At 51.4% G+C, this 18817-nt stretch overlaps 1 protein-coding gene across 6 annotated transcripts in view; it reads right to left on the reverse strand.

Annotated features, from left to right (window-relative positions):
- Positions 1 to 5791: 5791 nt before the first annotated feature.
- SGSM2 (small G protein signaling modulator 2) overlaps positions 5792 to 18817 on the reverse strand; it is a 44048-nt gene continuing 31022 nt past the window's right edge. For 5 of the 6 annotated variants that reach the window (XM_061363286.1, XM_061363283.1, XM_061363289.1 and 2 more), the window contains 12 exons: positions 17110 to 17260; positions 16531 to 16595; positions 15934 to 16079; positions 15348 to 15476; positions 12699 to 12881; positions 11536 to 11922; positions 10785 to 10909; positions 9917 to 9999; positions 9367 to 9476; positions 8644 to 8740; positions 7375 to 7542; positions 5792 to 6502 (listed from right to left, as the gene is read on the reverse strand). In XM_061363286.1, the coding sequence (XP_061219270.1) occupies positions 6414 to 6502; positions 7375 to 7542; positions 8644 to 8740; positions 9367 to 9476; positions 9917 to 9999; positions 10785 to 10909; positions 11536 to 11922; positions 12699 to 12881; positions 15348 to 15476; positions 15934 to 16079; positions 16531 to 16595; positions 17110 to 17260 (1733 nt within the window). In that variant the 3' untranslated portion in view covers positions 5792 to 6413. The remainder of the gene's footprint in view (positions 6503 to 7374; positions 7543 to 8643; positions 8741 to 9366; positions 9477 to 9916; positions 10000 to 10784; positions 10910 to 11535; positions 11923 to 12698; positions 12882 to 15347; positions 15477 to 15933; positions 16080 to 16530; positions 16596 to 17109; positions 17261 to 18817) is intronic. The other variant, XM_061363287.1, reaches the window with a different exon arrangement.

Genomic DNA, 18817 nt, shown 5'->3' on the forward strand with positions numbered 1-18817 from the left:
GCTCCATAGCCTGCCTGGAGTGCCGCCAGCAGGGCTTGGGCCTGGTTGTGGGCTCGGAGGACAGTGCTGGAGGTGTCGTTCAGGAGCTCCCCAGTTCCATAGCACCTGTGCTGCGGTTGAACTGTGCTGGAGGCAGGGTGATTCCTGCAAGCAGAGGTCAGACGTGGCTGAGAGCTGCATCAGATTCGGTCATAAACCCTGGGTGCTCCCTAGTTAACACTTTTCCTTTTTCCCTTGCATCCTTGAGTGTTCCTGGCACCGTTTCCACAGCAGAGCGGACAGACCTGTGAGGATTCCTTATCCTTGAACCACATTGACCCAGGTTGGTTTCACTGGGTGGTGGCACTCTGGGATAGCAGCATCGTCTCCTTGTGCTCGCAGGTGCTTTCCTGAGGATGTTGTGTTCTGTGTGCCGGTACCTTGGAGATCAGTGTTTGGGACCGGGACAGTTGCTCCTCATCAGAAACTCTTGAACACTGAGTATGTGCAACAGGATCATCTCCCTTCTTAGGAGAACCGCGTGGCTTTGCTTTAGCATGGGGAGGAAGCATCTCTCTGCCTTCTTCACTGTTCCAACTCACAGAACACCATCGTGGAGGAGGGAGGTTTCTGGTCGAGAGTGGCTGAGCTCATTGAAGGAGAAACCCCCTGGATTGGGAAGTGGGGCTCGGCACACGAGCATTGGCTGAGGGCCCCTCCGTGCCCCATGTCCCACACTGACAGGACCTGCAGGGTCAGCCCGTGTGGGTTGGTCCAGCTCTTCTAAAGCAGTTTTGCAACAACAGCTCACTTTGTGTGTTGAAAACACTGCTCCCACGTCATCCCCGTTGGCTTCTTACTCCTGTATCTTCTTCTGCCATAGCCAGGCACAGAGCTGCTCTGTTTTCCACAATCCTTTTTACAGGATGGAGAGAGGAGTTCCCGTTCACAGGCGAATGAGCTTCCTGGTGGATTATTCAATGGCTGTGGCTGTAAGGATGCTGCTGACCTCATCTTCTGCTCCCTTGTGCTTTAAAGGTACCAGTGTCACTGCCCTGCTCATGTCCATGTGCCACATCTTTGCCAGTTTTTCTCTCCCTGAGGAGTTCTGTGGTGTTGCCATGTCCAAACCCCTATCTTGAACACATCTTGTCCTGCTCAGCCAGCCTTGAGCTGGTTTGGACATCTTGGCTCCCCCTGTTCTCTTCTGCCTTTTCCGTGGCCACCAGAAGTGTTTTCTTGGGGATTTTCTGTTGTTTTAAGCAGTTTTTTTCTCTGTTCTGTGGGGAAGGAGCCAAGTGCAGCTCTTCCATGCCCGCGTCTGTCACTGCTGCTCAGAACTTCGGCTTTACACTGACGCTCATGTTCAGTACTGTATTAACAAGGGGCGCTTTACAAACGTCTCCTTCTTTGACATGTTTTCCCTATGGAGAAAGCTATATATATTAATACATATATATGTACACTTTGGGATTCACAAGATCTAATTTGTCCCAAAAAATCAATAAATACATAGTTTACAAGCAGTCTCTTCTGTTGAACAGTGTCAGCTGTCGGTAACCAGGCCACAGAGCTGGCAGATGGGTTCCTATGGAGCAGGTCCAAGAAGATGCTCCTGTCCCACCAGGGCTGTGTCCCTGGCTGTAGTCAGTGGAGATGCTCCCACCAAGGGCAGGCCCCGGGTCCATCTCTCCGTGCTCCTGAGCTTTGTGTCACGCTGCCGACAGCTCCACCAGCGCTTGACCCTTCCTCCAGCAGCACCGTGGGCATGGAATGGACCCGGCACATCCCTGGGAGTGAACCGGCGCAGCCACGGGTACAGGGGACGATGCCCTCGTGCTTCCAGAGCCAGGTTTTGACCAGGCCCCCCTTCTCGTGCGCTGCTGTTGGGTGCAGGGGACCCTGTGGGAAGGACTCGTGGCTTTGTCTGAAGGGCTCAGCAGCGAGGGGAGGGGATGAGAGCCCGGGGAGGAGCGGGGCTGCCTTGGCTGCACCAGGAGGAGGGAGCAGCCCCATTGCTCAGCCTGGGCTCCCGGGGCCCTGTGAGTTCAGGCAGGAGCCGGTCAGTGGCCGAGGGGAGGTTCTGGTGCCTGCGGTGCTGCCGGGGTTCCTGCTGTGCGCAGCGGGTACCAGGGTCCTGCACAGCCCCGTGGTGAGCGGGTCCCTGCTCTGCCCCCCGGGGGCTGCGTGCAGGGGGACACCGGGAGAGCAGGGCTGGAGCCAAACCGGTGCCATGGGGGCTCTGCACGTGTGTGCGTGGTGGTGCTGGGATTGATGGTGGGTGTCAGGGCAAGGAGGGCTCAGGTCTGAGCTGGGTTTGTGGTGGGGCACAGAGCTGGATGGGGCGATGCCCTCCTGCTCTTCTAGAGCTGTACAGAGTCGGTTCATGTGGGTAGGGATTCCCTGCATCCTGCTGGAGCTGGGTGGGTCCGGGCTGCTGCTGGGGGTCAGTTTGTCTCTTTTGTTTCTTTGTTTTAAAAGTGGCCTTCTTTGACAGGACTTGTCCAATGCCTTTGGTGGTTTAGGTGGAGCTCAGGCTCTTGCTGCTCGTGGTGGTCCCTGTGCACGCCTGTTGATGCACGTGTAGGCGTTTGCTGCAAGGCTTTCTCGTGTCTGGTGTTCGTGTGTCGCGGTGTCTGCTCTGGATGGGATTCACCCTGAGCGCAGACTGTGCATGGACCAGAAGTCCCAGTGTGACAGTGGGGCGAGGGGAACGGGCTGGGTTCCTCGCCCACCCCGGAGGGGTCATGGCCTGGTTCTGCTGCAGGTGAGGATGAGCCCCATCAGTTCGCACCCTCTGTGTGCAGTGGCAGGGGCTTGAGTGGGCCGGGTCCCTCCCTGCTCCAGGCCGGGCACTGGGACCCTATGGGCAGTGCCCGCGATGCCGACGGCGGCGCAGGCCGGTGGTGCCCAGAGCCCAGTGCCCGGCCCTTGCCCTCGCACTGGTACAGTGCGGTCCCAGAGGGGGTCTGGGCTGTGCTCGGAGCGCTTCTTGCCTCTGGTCAAGCAGCAGCCAAGGCATCGCTGAGCGAGGAGCGTGGTGGGAGCAGGTCCCCCCCATGCCTCTCGCTGCCGGGAGCCCCCCTCCTGGCTGGAAGCGTCTGCAGCAGGGATGGTTGAAGGTGCTGGCTGTAAGGTCACGGATTGCCTCAGTGGGGAGGACGTGGCACTGTGGCACCAAGGGACTGAAACACTGCGGCCTAGCTGTAAAGATTTGATGTGTTTGGATACATCTGCTCTGTGAAAAACCCACTGATTCTGTACATACTGTGTTTTTACTATTGAGCTGTACTGTACTGGCTCCTCATGCTCCAGAATTTAGGTACCCAACGTGAATAATACCCGTGTAATAAGCACTTGCCTGAAGTAAATACAAAACTGAAATAAACATGCACTGAAAGCTGAACCAGGAGTCTGCATCTTCCTCCCTGTGCTCTGCGAGCAGCTCCTTCACTCACACTGGGACTTCCTCCAGAGAGCAGCGCTCTCCCCCCAGCCCTGTTACCGGTCTGGAGGACCCTGACCCATGGGAACTCGGGTGTTGGATGTGGTGCTCGTGCCCTGCTCACGGTGCTCAGGTGAGGCTCCCCCCGCCCAGGAGGGTGCTGGTGTCACCCCTGCAGCCCCATCCCCTCGGGATCCTTCCTCCCTGGTGGATGCGCTGGGTGGGGGGGTCACAGGGACAGTGAGGAGTTGGACACGGAGCCTGGCCCAGCCTTCACCTAACCCGGTCTCAATGCTCTCTCCTGCAGGTGCTGGAGCTCAGTCCCAGGGTCTCCCGGTGTCCGTGCCTCCGGAACGTGGCCGCAGAGCCCGGTAAGAGCTTGGGCAGCTCCAACCTCTGGGGTGGCAGCAGGGCTCCTGTGCGGGGTGGGGGGCTCAGTGCCATGAGCATCCTCTGGGCGCTGGTGAGGGCCTCAGAGCCACCACGGCTGCACCCGGGAAGGGTTTTGGGGCGTTGGACTCCCCCGTGTCCAGGGTAGCGCTGGAGCAGGGCAGTGGCTGCAGCTTTTACCAGTTCATCCTCAGCTTCCTCCCACAGGACCCTCCCCGGTTCCCCCAGATCTCAGTTAAACCCCATTTGAGTGGAAGCTCTGTGTCTGCTCCTGCTCCAGGCCGGGCCTCTGAGGATGCAACAGCTTCAGCCTGCCCTTAGAGTCACCCAGGGGCCACGGGCAGGGCGCTGCAGCACTGGCTGCGTGTTGCAATCTCTTCCCAGCCAGCCCCAGCCTTGGGACTCCCTGTTCTGCCCCTGGAACTGCCTTGGAGGGAGAGGAACCACTGCCACCGAGCTCCATGGAGTGCTGTGACCAGGAAGGATTTATTCATCTGTTACATTGAACATAACCGAGGGAGCAGCGAAGAGCAGAGCCTGCCCCCAGCAGAAATAAATACACACCATTGAGAGGTACAGTTGGACAGAAAGTTGTAACAAATACAGTGCAGTTCACAGGGATCCCTTTGTTGTGGGGTAACCAGAGCCGGGTCGCACATTCCCACCAACGGGAACACCACAGGGAAGCAGGGCTCTGTCACATCCCCTCCTGGGGCTCTGGCAGCTGGGGGGTTCCTCACTTGTGTCATTTACCAAACCCCCTCTCACTTTCCAGACAGACACAACTTGAAGCGCGTTGGAGCCCTCGCAGCAGCCAGGATCCGGCCCCCAGCACAGGCTGACCCTGTCAGTGATGCTGTGGTCAGAGCCAGGATGATCCCAGGCACAGCATCCCTTGTTCCCAGCACAGACACTGGGCCTTATCCTCACTCTTTACCCCCTGCAGCTCCCCCTGTTGGGAAAGGGATTCCCTTCCCAAAGCCACAGGCGCAGCACCCCAGGGGCTCATCCTTCCCACTCCTGTTCCCTGATCCCGGAGGGCTCCAGGCTCGGCCTGGAGGCTGCTCCAGCCAGGGGAGCATCAGGTTTGACGCTTGGTTTTCTCCCGCAGGGTTTTGGCAGGGGTTGGACGCTCTGGCCCTTTCTTTCCAGGTGCCTTCAAGCTAAACCATTGTGTGAGCAGGACAAGCCCAGCGCTGTGTTCTCTGCAGGGGTCAGTGGCAGGCGCCTGCGTCCCCGCTGCTCCCAGGAGAGAACACAGGAAAGAACCCCAGAAGAGCAGAAACGCAAAGATTCAGATTCAGGGGTGCTTCGGTTTCCCCCTAAATCACTGAGGTTCTGGGGGGGGGGGGGGGTACTTTGGAATACTTGAAGTGCTTACCCCTGGGTTCCTGGGAGCACCAGGCACGAGCCCCATGAGCTCCACAGCCCCTGGGACAGCAACCAGCAGGTGGGTGATGACTGATGCAGGGTGATGGGGTGCTGGGACAGCACCGGGCCTGCAGGTACCCGATGGGCACCTCTGCTCGCTCTGCAGGACACGGCTGCTGCTGCGGGCAGGGGATGGAGCAGCGCCGCAGGTCCATGGGGCATGGGGATGCTCTGCATGGGGATCCTGTGCAACGCTTCCGACTGCTTCATCAGTGGGAGCAGGGAGCGCCCGGGTGGCGGTGGCAGGTCCCAAGGGAGGCTCCTCCAGGAAAGCTCTGCAGAGCAGGAGCACCCAGGGAGTCCCCTGGAGGGCCCAGGCTCTGCTCTGTTCTAAGGTAGGGTCTGAGCTTTGTGTGCTCTGCACAGACCCCGGGAGCGTGGGAGCTGCTGCCAGGAGCAGGGACGCGGCCGTTCCTGGGTGCTGAGCTGGGCAGGTCCCGTCCCATCCCCTGGGGACAGGCACAGAGCGAGTTCTCAAAGCAAAAGGAAGGCGAGTGGAGGCCATGGAGAGTCACCAGCGTGAACGAGGCAGCAGAGGCTGGGTGATGATTTTAGCTTAGGGTGCCAGGCCTGCACTGCTTGTGTTAACCATGTTATGTAGTTTAAGGCCATTCTCCAGCTGGTACCCTTACTTTAATTGCTGCTAAGTACTCTGCTAAATACAAAGCCAACTGTTTCAGCAGCAGGAGCTCATATGCATTCTCTTCCCTGTTTAAGACATAGACAACGAGTCCACCAAGTGCTCCTCCAAGGACCCAAGTGCAACACTTGAGTGATGCTGGATCCAGCCATACTCCCACAGAAGGTTCTGGCACAGCACCCAACGTGCATCCAGGCTTTAAAGGTGCAGTAGGTCAAAATACAAATGGTGTAGTATGTCAGATCCCCCCTTTCCGTATCTCAGACGTGGACAGACGGTCTTACAGAGGGGAGCAAGGGAATGCAAAAGATCTTGTCTAGAAATACAAAGTGAGTGTAACGGGGAGCTATCAAACACGAGCCTTGTCTGGTGGAGGAAAGCTCTGGCTTTACAGGTCCGTTACAGAGCTCTTTGATATCTGTTACATTACATGGAAGATGCAGTTAAAACCCCATTTTGTAGTTGCAGTGCAAGAAGTGCTCTGTCCCACAGCTCCCAGTGAGGCCCACGCTGACAGCCTGCTCCTTGTCACTTATTTTCAATCAGTGTCTGCACTTTGTAGACCAGGTCTCTGGCTATCCTCAGGATTTCCTCAGCATTGTGGTGCTCTGCCATTTCTAAAAGACACAGACAAACACTCTTCAATGCCAGCAGCACCCATAACTGCCCTGGCATCGATGTTAAGGTGCCATTAGCATGAGTTCCTTACTTAGTGTGACGTTAGCAGCAATCCAGAGGCAGTGCAGGGGGTTAGGTTTGGAGCATTAGAGTAAGGGATGAATCTCCTGGTGCTGTAGGCCCTGACATCGAGATCTAACACTTCTGGTGTCAATTCTGGTGTTGCAGAGATCCCTGGGACCCTGGCATGGGGCGACCTCACCTCATGTGCCTGTGAACAGCCCTCTGGGGCTCTCAACCTGTGGAGCTGAACCCATCTGGATCCTGGTACCGCTCCCAGCAGGAACTGCTGCTGGAGTGTCGGGGATGCAGGTGGTAAGTACCGTTGGAAGGGCTTCATGTACATGGAGGGATGTGCCCACGTGGTTCCACAGCTGCACTCTGCAGCTTGGTCAGATCAGAGAGCAGCTCGGGACTGCCTCAGCCCCAGTTCAAGCAGCTTAGGATTGTTGGGTTTGTCGAGGGAACATGTTTGTTCATGTACAGCTTTGCAGTAAGGGGCTGAGGCAAACCCAAATCTGGGCCTTCTGCAGCACACGGCTGAAGGCCACAGCATTGATCACGGGGTGAGTTACTGTCCTTACACAGAATTGGTTCCAAACCTTTTAAATACAGAGTCAGATGTTTGGGAGCCATGTGAAAGGCTGGGCCCTTCATGTACATGAAGGGTGAGAGATTCAGAGCTTAAAATGACCAGGGGCTTGTCATGAGAGCAAGAACAAGGTCCAGGTGCAGAGAGTCCGAGTGAGGGAGAAGGAACAAACTCTCATCAGTTGCTTTTTATCAAAATAGCTCTCTTAAAGCCTCTTACCATTAAAAAACTTGATGATATCGGTGAAGTCCATGTTGTTATCACGGATAATCTCTCGATAAACTTCCACAAGTGCTAAGGCAATGAAAAGGACAAAATGTTCTGAAGAGATGTGCTTTGCTGCCCAAATAACTTCCCACACTGTAAATACATCCTCGTACAACAATTCTGAATGGGAATAAACATTACAAGAGCAGCTGATTATTCACATTGACCATTTCCCCTTCTCTAACTAACGTCTTACAGGCCTTACAGACAGGCATGAATAGTACTTGATGATTCCTTTTCCTCTCCCTCAGCCAACTCCTGTCCCTACTTGTGCAAGTCTGGCAACAGAATGGGGTTTCAAGGACAACTAAGAAAGGGTACAGGTGTGATGGTGGAAACTCAACCCCAGGAAGATGCCTGAAGTGCAGTAACACGTGAGAGCAGCACAGGTAGGCCCACTGGTTCTAGGGGTAGCAGATGTGTGTAACTGGGTCTACACACGCCACAATTCAGATGTGGCCCATGGAAGCTTCATCTTCTTGAACAATACAGGCTCATCTTCTGCCCAGTCTGTGACAACGAGGCCTGGAGGTTGGGGTGTAGGGAACAGGCCATGCTCCATGAAGGAGAAGGGGGAGGGTTTGCTGTTCAGTTAAGAGTCACAATTACTTCCCCCCATCAGATAATTGCTTACAATAAGTGTCTCATGGCTGTGTGCCATCTCCCTCTGTCACCCTGGGCTCTAGGGTACTTGAGGGGGCTGTTGTTTTCTGATTCTTGCAGGTCAGCCCCTAATTCCAAGGAGCTGCTGACCCTGCCTGGCAGCAAGATGGGTCCTCGATTACAAGGAACAGCTTCTGTTGGAGTGGGTGCAGGTGAGTGTGCTTGTGCAGGGCTCCTGAGATCCTGGAGTGCTCCCACAGTCTAGAAAATACCTCGCTCAGCAAAGTACAACAGCTCTTGAGCTGCTGCTCCTTGTTATGAAATGGATGAGAAAGGAGGTGGCAAAGCTGACAAGGGAGCGTGATCAGCTTGGGATCAGCTACTTGAGCAAACAGGCATTTGCACTGAGCAGAAACCTCGTTCCAACCCCATTATCAGGAATTTACAACACCCTTTTCTAAGCTTTGACTTCATTCCAGTGCCAGTTTGCGTTCCATTAACGTTCCTGTCTACAGTCTCTCTGTCCCTAGCTGCTACTCACCAGCCAGACACAGACCAACACACAGAACTGTTCACAGTTTTGCACAACTCTAAGCTACAGGCAGAGAACATTATTACCTCTTTTAAAGTCAAGCAGGAACCAGCGGTAGCAGAAGTAGAAGTGAGTGTAATCTCCATTCTGGTGCATCAGTTCAAAAAGCTCCGAGTCTAGAATCTAAAATGCAAACCCAGCACTGTCAGTACCTGGTCTGAAAGCAGCCAGGGTGAGAGGTGGTGGAGGCTGCTCTTTACGCCCCATTCCTGTTAGTGCAGCTCTTGGCACACATACATCCTTTTACATTGTGTTTGCAAAATGCCTGTGATGGGGTGCCCTGACACAGGCTGATGGGTGAAGAGTTACTGCTGTGCACTGTGTCACTATGAGGTGACAGCAGTCACCCCTGATGTGATTTTAAAGGTGAGTTACAAATCCTACTGACTTCTAACAAGTGGAAATAGTTGAATTTGCTGGAAGAGAGACAGGAGCTGGACTGAGCCGTAAGCAGCAGTCACTGCACTGTGCAGCTGCTGTACTGGAGGCAGATGTTTGGGGTTGGTTTTGGTTGTCAGATTAGGATGCACTGAGCTGCTGTAATACACGCTCTTCACTGTGACAGCAAATGCTGTCCCCTGAGTGACAGGAATCAGCTGGGGGCTGCATGAAGGAATTCTTGTCCTGCCCAGCTCTCAGGTAGCAGATGACAAGGAGCCATTGGAGTTCCTGCCCTTCATGGTGGCATCAGGCTCGTGCCGAGCCTCTGCCACAGCCCCATCTTCCAGAGAAGATTAAAGAGGACTAACCTGGATCAGGGACCGCATGTTGGCGAAGTGTGTGTCCATAGCACCTCCATTGGGGAAGTTCTGGCTCATCCTCTTCATCAGGTGGCTGAAGCAGCTGTAAGCCAGCTGATCTGCAGACACAACCCAAAACACAGTGCTGCCAATCGTGACACTTCCCTGAGCCAAGCAACAACCTGCAGGGCCAGGGAGAAAACGGGGTTTCCCCTTTGCTCTCCCCTAATCCCATCACCATGGATTCAGGTGTAACAGAAGATGGTACCTGACTCGGGGCCATTTTTACTGGTGGTGGTTCAGAAGAACCCACCTTGTGGTTACTTCTCAGTGTCAGCAACTGCCACAACGCAGCCACTTTGAAAATCTAATGGGATTTCCCCTGAAGCCTGTGTGTGAGCAGGGAATCCCCACGCCACGGCTGTTAGCCCTGTCAGCAGGTTTGGTTCTGCTGGGGAGCTGGCCCTGGGTAACTCCTATCCCTGCTTCTGACCCAGCATTTCTAAGAACCAACCTTCCTAAAGAGACAAATAACGTAACACAATAAACCCCTTCCTACCATTGTCAAGGATAACCATCAAAGGAGCCAGGAGGTCACACATGCCTTGAACATAACCAACTTCTAGGTGCTCCCAAACGTAACTGCAGAAAGAAAACAGCAGATAACAGGATTAAAAATCCTCTTGCTGCATGGTGGCCCCAAAAATGTGTCTTGCACCTAAAATACAAACTCCTGGTGGAAGCTTTTAAGCGTCTTGTTGTGGATGCTAGAAAAGTTAAAGCTAGAAACCCACAGAGAACTACAACTATTCAAACCTTCCAACGTGCCAGTATAAACTGACAAGTATTCCTGTTGCTTTATGCTTATTTGTTTTTTTCCCCAGGAAAATACCTAAAGGCTTTGTAACCAACCCACGATGAAGCCAGAGCAGCCTGTGAGACAGGAAGAGCTCTTGGAACACGACTCCTGCTGAAGGCTCTTCATGTGTTGTGAAGGAACAGAAGGCTGGGATCAGTTGTCTACTCCCAGGATGCTTTCATCTGGATTTCTTCTCCCTCTGCTCCTCAGCAGCTTAATAACAAAGTCTGCTTTCACTGCAGCTGCTGAATGTGTGGCTCTGAGAACTTTCTGGCCCTTCCCATCCAGGGTATTCCACAGCCTGCATTGGTGTCTGCTGGGCTGGAGAGAAGCAGGCACTGCACACAGGGCTTGCTTAGCAGTAGCCTGGGAAAACCCAGCTGCAAGAGCAGCCTATGGGGAACAGCCCTCAGGTGTAGAGGTACCTGGGGTGGGCTTGGGGTTTTGTGGCTTTTGTTTGCTCCCCCAGGCTCCTCCTTCCTGCAGTTCTTTAGTTCATTGCTGAGCGCTCTTACACAGACTCTTCTTGCCTCATTATAGTTTATGGACAGTGACAGGGCTGTCCTACCTGCACATGACATTGCGGAGTTTCTCCAGGTTATCTGCAGTAAAATACCAGTAATTCCGGTCACACCTCTGGACATCTTTATCAATTCGGTGCAAATTTAAGGCAACAGTGTCCAACAGCTCTATCTGGAAGAGAAGGGGTTTAGTTAGATCTGCTGCCATTAGAGCATTCCAGGATTGGTGCACATTCACTCTCAGAATCAACACAGAAATGGTACAGTTAAACTCTGGGCACACAAGAACACTGAAATAGTTGATTACTGTCAAGAACCCCAGGTACAATGCACACTCTCTCCCTGGTAAATGTTCCAAGCCTGTCCTGTTTCCAAAGGGTTCTTTCCAGCTGAACAACTTCAGCAGAGAGAGCCCAAAACCTCAACTACAAATCTGTTGACAGCAACACTAATGGGTGAAGCCCTGAACCTAGATTTAGATTGTGGCTCTGTTTGATTCAATGTGGGGTTGAGCTGGAATTAAATGACACTGAAATCTTACATGTGGTGTGTCACCCCCGGGTCCCCCCCAAGCCCATGGACAGCTTTAGCTGCTGGAACTGTACCTCCCACCCGAGATTTTCTTGCTGTCCTACTTCCAATCTAGCTCTGAATCCAGATGAAGAGATCTGGATGCAAAACTCCTCAGTTCTGGTCCCACCACCTGCAGTTCTGGTTTGGGACTGTCTCATTCCATCGTCCCTGCAAAAGTACAGGTCTGTGCTGGAAAAGCAGTGCTTTACTGAAGCAGTGACCTACTGTGTAGGATGCAGCGCAGACAGAAGCCACATCCATTAAATAGTCCACCTGGGAACACAGCTGCTCTTCTGCTGCAGAGCCCTGTGGCTGCAGCACAACTGCCTTGGCCTTGTGCAGCCGCGGTGCCTCTGGCTCAGTCCTTCCCACCTCCGCACCCGCTTCTTCCTCAGCCCCCTCTTCAAAGGAGCCGCTCTGCCCGTCCTCGATGCTGGACAGGATCCCCGAGGCCACCGAGTAGTTCCTGGAGGACGGGAGCCCCGAGTCGGGGGAGTCGAACTCCACAGCCTGGGGCTCTGCAGGGGCTGCGGCTGCCGGGGGGAAGCGGGCGTCCTCCTGCCCCTTGCACTCCCGCTCCATGGGGTCCGGTTCATCCACGGAGATAAAGACCTGGGGTGGGCAGGGGAGAGGAGGTGACTGGGGAGGGGGCAGAACACGTTTGTGTAGCAACCAAACCCCTCCCGCCATGGGAAGCAGCAGTGAAGCAGGTCACTGATGGGTAGAGCTTCCCTGCATGCAGACAGCTGAGAGCTCCTCACTCTGACTTCACACTGGGGCTGTAAGTGTAAAACTATTAAATACCAGTTCATGATCTCATATCCATTTCCTGTGATGATTTCTCCCCCTTTCATAATCCTCAGTTAGAAATACCTTGGAAAGCTGTGAAGCTTCCCTGCCTGCAACAGCAACACTAAAACCATCTGGTCATTGCAATGACAGTTCAGTCTGCCTTTCTGCTGCTTAGCATCTTACCTTAGATTGACAAAGGTCCCCTCTCCCAAAATAAAATAACCCCCAAGCTGACAATCAGGAACATGACAGAATCAAAAGTGTGCTCTAATAGTAGTGAGCTGTTGCTCTACGCTGGATCTGAAGAAAGGACCTATAATAAGGAGGGCTAGAAAACGATTTCTGTGCTGACAGAGGGATCTTGTATAGCAAGTGATTTTAAGCCTCTTAGGAAGGTCCTGCTCAAAACCAGCTACAGACTACCCAAAATACAGAGCTCTGCGCTCTAGCATAGACACTACAGCTTCCCACTCTGTACAGGACTCAAGTGGCTCCAGACTGATGGAGCTGTGCTAATGTCAGTGTCTGTGTCCCTGTGCAGATGCCAACCCTCCTGCCCTGCCCACACCCTGCGAGTGGGAGGAAGGAGTACCTACATCATTGCTGATGGTGGAGTCCCTGTGAATGAGCCTCTGGACGTGGCTGTCGATGCTGCTGCCTGAGGAGAACTTTGCCAGCGTGGCACAATGGGATTCCTTCTCTCGCTGCTTCACAACGACCTCACAGGCTTTCCACTCTGCCATCACCTTCTGGTAGCGGAGAGCGATGTCTTCATCCACCTGCACACAGACAGCCACTGGAGTGCTGGTCTCCTTGAAAACCAGCACCAACAACGAGTGGAAGGCAGGAGGGAGAGGAGTGAAGGAGGTGGAATGTTCAAAACTGAAAGCCTGAGGGATCCTGATGCCCTCTTGTGCATCGCTGACTGGAAGGCGCAGTGCCTGCAGCAGTAAGATGTCTATTTAGTGCAGGGAACAAACTATCACTGCAGTTGCCAGTAAAGATTCATGTGAGCATGTGTAGATGGCATCAACAGCACTTTGCACAGCAGTGCCCCTGGCTTTCATGTGAAACCCCCCTTAAGAAGTCAGATGCAATCTAATGGAGCAATTGCTGCCTCCCACCACATTATTCCTAATTCCATTACACCTCTTTCCCTAATCCTTCTCTGTTCCAACCCTACCATAGCCCCTGTAATAAATTGCAGGTCACATCTTTACAGGCATCAGCCTGTACAGAGTTAGCTGCTGGAAGAACCTCCTGAGCAATGGAATTCCCAGCTCACACAGCCCATGCCCATGCCCTGTGCATGGCCAGATCCAACCACTCTGGTTCCCATAGTAATAGAACAGACTTTGCCACTGCTGGCTTCCTTTGTTGAAAGACAGGCACAGAACCCCCCCTCCTTCAGCTATTAAGCAACATATAATAATGTTCCTACTCTGTTACTTGTCAAGAGTTGAAGAGAAACTGCAGCTGTGAGCTGGCTTCAGGCTCTGGGCTTGCTGGCTGGAGCTGCTACCAGAGCATTCATGCTAGGAGCTGCAGGCTATTTGTCACTTGAGGTAGCTGTCGAGTCATAAATCATGAAACACAACAGTTAGAGGAAGGCTGGAGGACGGCCACGTTTGGGAATTATACTGATGGATGAGTGCGAAAATACCATCAGAAGGCAAAGATGATAAATGACCCGCCATGGCTGGAGCTGAGGACACGGGAAGTCTCCTGTAGGTGCAAGTGTTAGGACTGGTTTCATGTCATTCCTTTAATAGACTCTCACCTTCAGCAGAAAGCTTTAGACTCCAACAGCACTTCTCTCTGAGCAGTCGGTTATTCCTGTTATTTACTACTGGTGTGCAGAAAGGGGTGAACAGGTAAAGGGGCACTTCTCCATCTGTGCTCAGAACTGGCTAATAAAGATGAGTGTGAGGAAAACCAAGTCCAGTTGCTGCAGCAATGCTTAGTAACAAGAATTCTGCTTGTCAAGCGCTCCCTGTTTGCAAGATATTTCATTTTGCACTGCAAGGCCCTAGCTCAGGCTGCCTTTCTGATCTGCAGGTGCTCACAGGGATATGAATTATCCCTTGGAATACAAACTAATTGGGAGCTAGCAAATGCCAAATGTTTTGCTATCCTCATCCATTTAATCCAGAGCAGGATCAGCTACTGCATGAGCACTACCTCCCTGGTAATAACACCAACAGAGCAGCAGATTAATGTGTTAATTATATTTCAAGGCAAACCTCATTACTGCTGTAGACAGTTCAGCAAACATTTGGGTGATTCTTAATGCCATCATGGAAAGCATCTAGGAGTAAGTTCTGCTGTATCCTCAGCACTCTGCTTAGGAGCACGTCCAGTTTCTGCTGGGGAGCACAGCTCACTGAAGGGATGGCTGGCTGCCACTTTCTGTTTGCTACCAGGCTGCTGTTATGGAGGCACTTGCCTGGTAATTATAACAGATGAAAGCACTCAGCAAAGTAAAAAGTTGGTGCTGCTCTAAACAGATTAGCAAAGGGAGATGGTGTAACAAAGAGATGGGCAAATTGTGGTTTCATTAATGGGAACTATATCCTTAATGCTGGGTTTCTGACTGTGAAATAAGGCTGTGACATAACCTAGGCAATTATTCACTGATCAATGTTAGCAGCAACATGGGAGACATTAAGAGCGGTAATGTCTCATCTGAAATTGCACCTTGTGTTTCACAGAGGCACGGCTGATTGAAGTCTAGCAAAAGCATAATGAACTTACAAAGCAAAGCCTCCTCTGGGTATTTTTAGCCTCCAGACAGTAACTCCAAGGGCACTTCAGAAGGTACCTCTGGGCTGTTCACAGCTCCAGCAGAAGTCTGCACACACAGGCGCAGCATCTTACAGATATATTAGCTATTTCAAAGAGCATTTTGAAGCACAGCTGGGCTGACACACCATATAACAGAGGGATGCCTCCAACTGCTATCCAAATGCCAGCACTTCCTGGTTAATGGGACAGATATGTGAAAACAGGATTTGTTCAGGGCAAATGCATGGCACAGGCAGAGGCTGAATGCAGGCTCCTTGTCTTCAATAGAGAACTCCCTTTCAGTGATTTCCAGCCATGATAACATGATACAATCCCTCTACTAACACGTCACTCGTGGTTTCGGTAGCATTTCTTCCCTTAGGACTATTAAACAATAGGAGAGACTAACACTTGCTATTCAGAAAACAAACACAGTTCAGCTCCCGGAGCGCTGTGCTTACCTGCTCCATTTCCTTTTTGGCCATGCCAAATTTATAGTGACCCAACAGGAATGGCCACACTTCCTTCCGAATGTCATGCTGCACCCCGCCGTAGTAAACTCTTCTCAGTAACTCCAGTTCCTTGTAATTCTACAGCATCACGAGAAAGAGGTATTGAAGGGAACACATCTTTGTCTTCCTCTGGCATGCTCATATGCACTTAATACCAAGTAGAAAGACTGTGAAATGTATGCATGACAGTATAAACATTTTGCCACTTGATTCAAGCTTTTAGGGCCCTCACTCAAATCCAGTCTGATGGGAGTTGTCATGCCATGAGAATAATCTAACTTAATACACCAGAGCCGGGTTGATGTTAATTGGTATCAGTTGCTTTGATGTTAGTTGATATCTTTGCTATCATCAGAGAAGCAACAGATAAAAGAGGCTCTAAGAACCAGCTCTCACTAGAAAGAGAAGTGATCCTATGAGGACAAGAAAACACCTCTGAAACGTCCTGGGGTCCCTTCTAAGGAACACAGTGCCCACCACAGCAGTGGACAGGAACCAGTGCAAGGATCATAAAGCTGTTCTGCTACTTCCTTACCTTCTTGTCCTTCTGATACTTGCTCCAGACCTCTTTGGTCAGGCCCCCGGCTGCACTGGAGGGTTTGTCCGGCGGGACAATGGTGTGGTTCACGAGGGCAGAGAGGTGCGTGCGCACCGTTGACAAGTGGCGGCAGTAGGCAAGCCCTGTGGTGGGCAGGAGGTCAGCTTTGGTAAATGAGCAGGCTCATATCAGCAGCTCCTTTCTGGAGATGGAGCTGTGACATTTTCAGCCTGCCACTAATGATCCTCTATGACTAAACTTGCATTGTACCGCGTAAGAATGAGGAATTGAAGCGGAGCCAAAGATTAAATAAATCTCACACATGCTAGTAAAATCCAAGCAGAGTATTACACTGCAGTGTAAAACTATATTGTGTCCTCACTAAGCATCAGTTCACCCACTGCTGTGTGCAAACCCCACAGGTAATGGAACTCTGAAGCTCTGAAAATGGAGTCACGTCCACCCCGCTGCCCCGAGGTGAGCTGACTCACAGCAATCCATTTGGGGTTGGACTGCTTTCTAAAGCAGACATCACATGGGTTTTAGGTGAGCATATGGATAGCACGAGGATGGGACAGAAGAAGCTTCACTTACATCCATAAAAGGCTCTGGAAACTATTTGCCTCTTCATGCTGTCACACAGCATCTTTAATGGAGTTCTGTGGAGACACATTAACAGGAACACAATGGGTCACGAGGACAGACTGTGAATTTGATGTTGACCCCTATGACCCACACATAGCGATTCTTTCTCTGCCATGAGATTTAGTTAGCTGAAGGACAATAATAATGACAAATTACACTTCTTAAAGCATCTTTCCCATCAGCATTCTGGTCCAAAACAGATTCACCTGGCACATGTAGCTACAATGCAGGTGCATGGCAAAGGCCCTTGTCAAATGAGATGAATTGTTGCCCTTCACTGTAATCATCAATGACTTGTTAAAGAAAACACTTCCAGAGCTGAATTATACCAAACTAGACAAAAGAACTAGATGCAATTTTTCCACCAAAATGTGACTTAAAAGTGATTTAATAGGTTAGTTTTAATAAAATTTCTTGCTAACTCCATCTTTTTATGTTAGAAAGTACCTGGAAGTTGTTACTTCCTGGTGCTGCAACCAATACAACCTTTGTGGCGTGCACAAGTAAGGCCTCTGCACAACTGCTTACCTGTCATGGATGCAGCTGCAGCAGGTGGGTATGTCATAGGGAGAGCTGCCCGTTGAGCAGGACACACAGGAGGAGCCCTGGCTGCAGTGCTCCAGCTGCCAGGAGAGCAGGTTTGTCCCAAAGCCTTGCATCTCCAGCATTTCACTGTTGTCTAGGGAAAATCAAACAGAACAGCAGCCCATCAACCTGCTTTCCTCTTTCCCCCTCTTCCTGCTGTGCATCCTGATGGCTTCATGCTTTGCTTCCCAGCAGGCTCTGAACCTTGACTCCATAAGAGGGAGAGCATCCTAAGAAACACAGCCCTTGGCACATCTAAACCAGCTGCATGCTGTGCACAGTCCCACAAAGGCAAACCCTTCACCATTTCCCCCTTTCTTTCTCGCACATCCCAGTTGGTGTTTCAAGAGAACGGAGGAAAGGTGCTGCAGTAACAACTGAACTGGTTCCTGTGTAACGCTATGGCAATGTTAGTTATGGCCAGAAGAGATCATCTAACCCGACCTTGTGTTTAATTCAGGTCTCAGAGTTCCTGGGATCAGCCACGTCACTGCTAGTCCCGCTGCAGTGAAGCTTTGAGCACAGAAGAAATTAAGTCAGGCTGGTTCAGTTCTTTTCAGCAGATGCTTCCTTCCCCCTCAGAACCAGACCCTAAAATATTTAGCACACGAGGATAGTTCAAGTCCTACTAATGTCAAGGCTACGTGTATGGAAGTAGGATTCTCTGCAGGAAAATGTGATCCAACAGTACAGTGCACCTTCTTGGTTATCCCTGCTCCACCAAATCTACTTCCCTTTTCAACCAGCTTCAGGAAGGCAACCCCAAAAAATCAGCTTGGCTTCAGCTCTCCAACGTCCCCAGCTGGCACTTGAGCTCCTGGGTTTTTGTTTTACAATAAATAACTGGCCTTTCAGCTCACCCATGATTAAAATTAAGGCAAATGCCATAATACTGCATGTCACTAACTTCACATTTGTAAGGAAAATCCAGTCCCCTGGGCCGTGCTTTGAAAACATCACATTTGTTGGGCAGTGGTAGGGGCAATTCCAAACCATCTCATGCATTTTAAATCAAGGTAGCACAAAGCATCTTAGTAGTGCCTATTAGAGTGGGCATAGGTGAGGAAGGAGTGGGATAAAATCATCTGGTAACAGAAAAAGCACAGGCTCATGCGGAAGCAGTCATGTGTGTTTCATTCCACAAAACAAAGTGTGATGCAAAAATGCTCTTCACCTTAATTCTTCAGGAAGGAGCTGAATGACCCAGTATTTATTGCAGCTTCTTATTGGGTTCAAATAAAAACCACTGGACAAGCATTTTTAGATCATTATTTTTGGCCTCCTCTCTACAGACAAGAAAAGTGGGTTTTTCAGTTTTAATTTTGTATTGGTTTTTAGAGCACCAAGGCACGAACCCCACAGAACCTAAGGATTCAGATGAAAGGTACCTGAATTAGTGAAGAATTAGAGTGAACAGCATCTTTTATTCAACTGTAGTGGTGTTATCTGAACTTCAGCGACATGCAGAAGTCGAGCATGTTGCAAGATGGGAAAGCAAATGGCTGGCAAACCTGCCACAACAGTGTTGTCATTATGCAGAAGGGATGCTGCTGGAGAGACAACTGCCAGTCCAGTCTGCTCAGCAGGAATCACTACTCAAACTGCAGACATTCTCTAACTCTTCAAGGTTAAACAGGCAAAAGCAGGTATC

Source organism: Neopsephotus bourkii, unplaced genomic scaffold, assembly GCF_033783945.1.
Source record: "Neopsephotus bourkii isolate Nb327-2 ecotype Australia unplaced genomic scaffold, CSIRO-AGI_Nbou_v1 NB_1154, whole genome shotgun sequence".
Taxonomy (NCBI): domain Eukaryota; kingdom Metazoa; phylum Chordata; class Aves; order Psittaciformes; family Psittacidae; genus Neopsephotus; species Neopsephotus bourkii.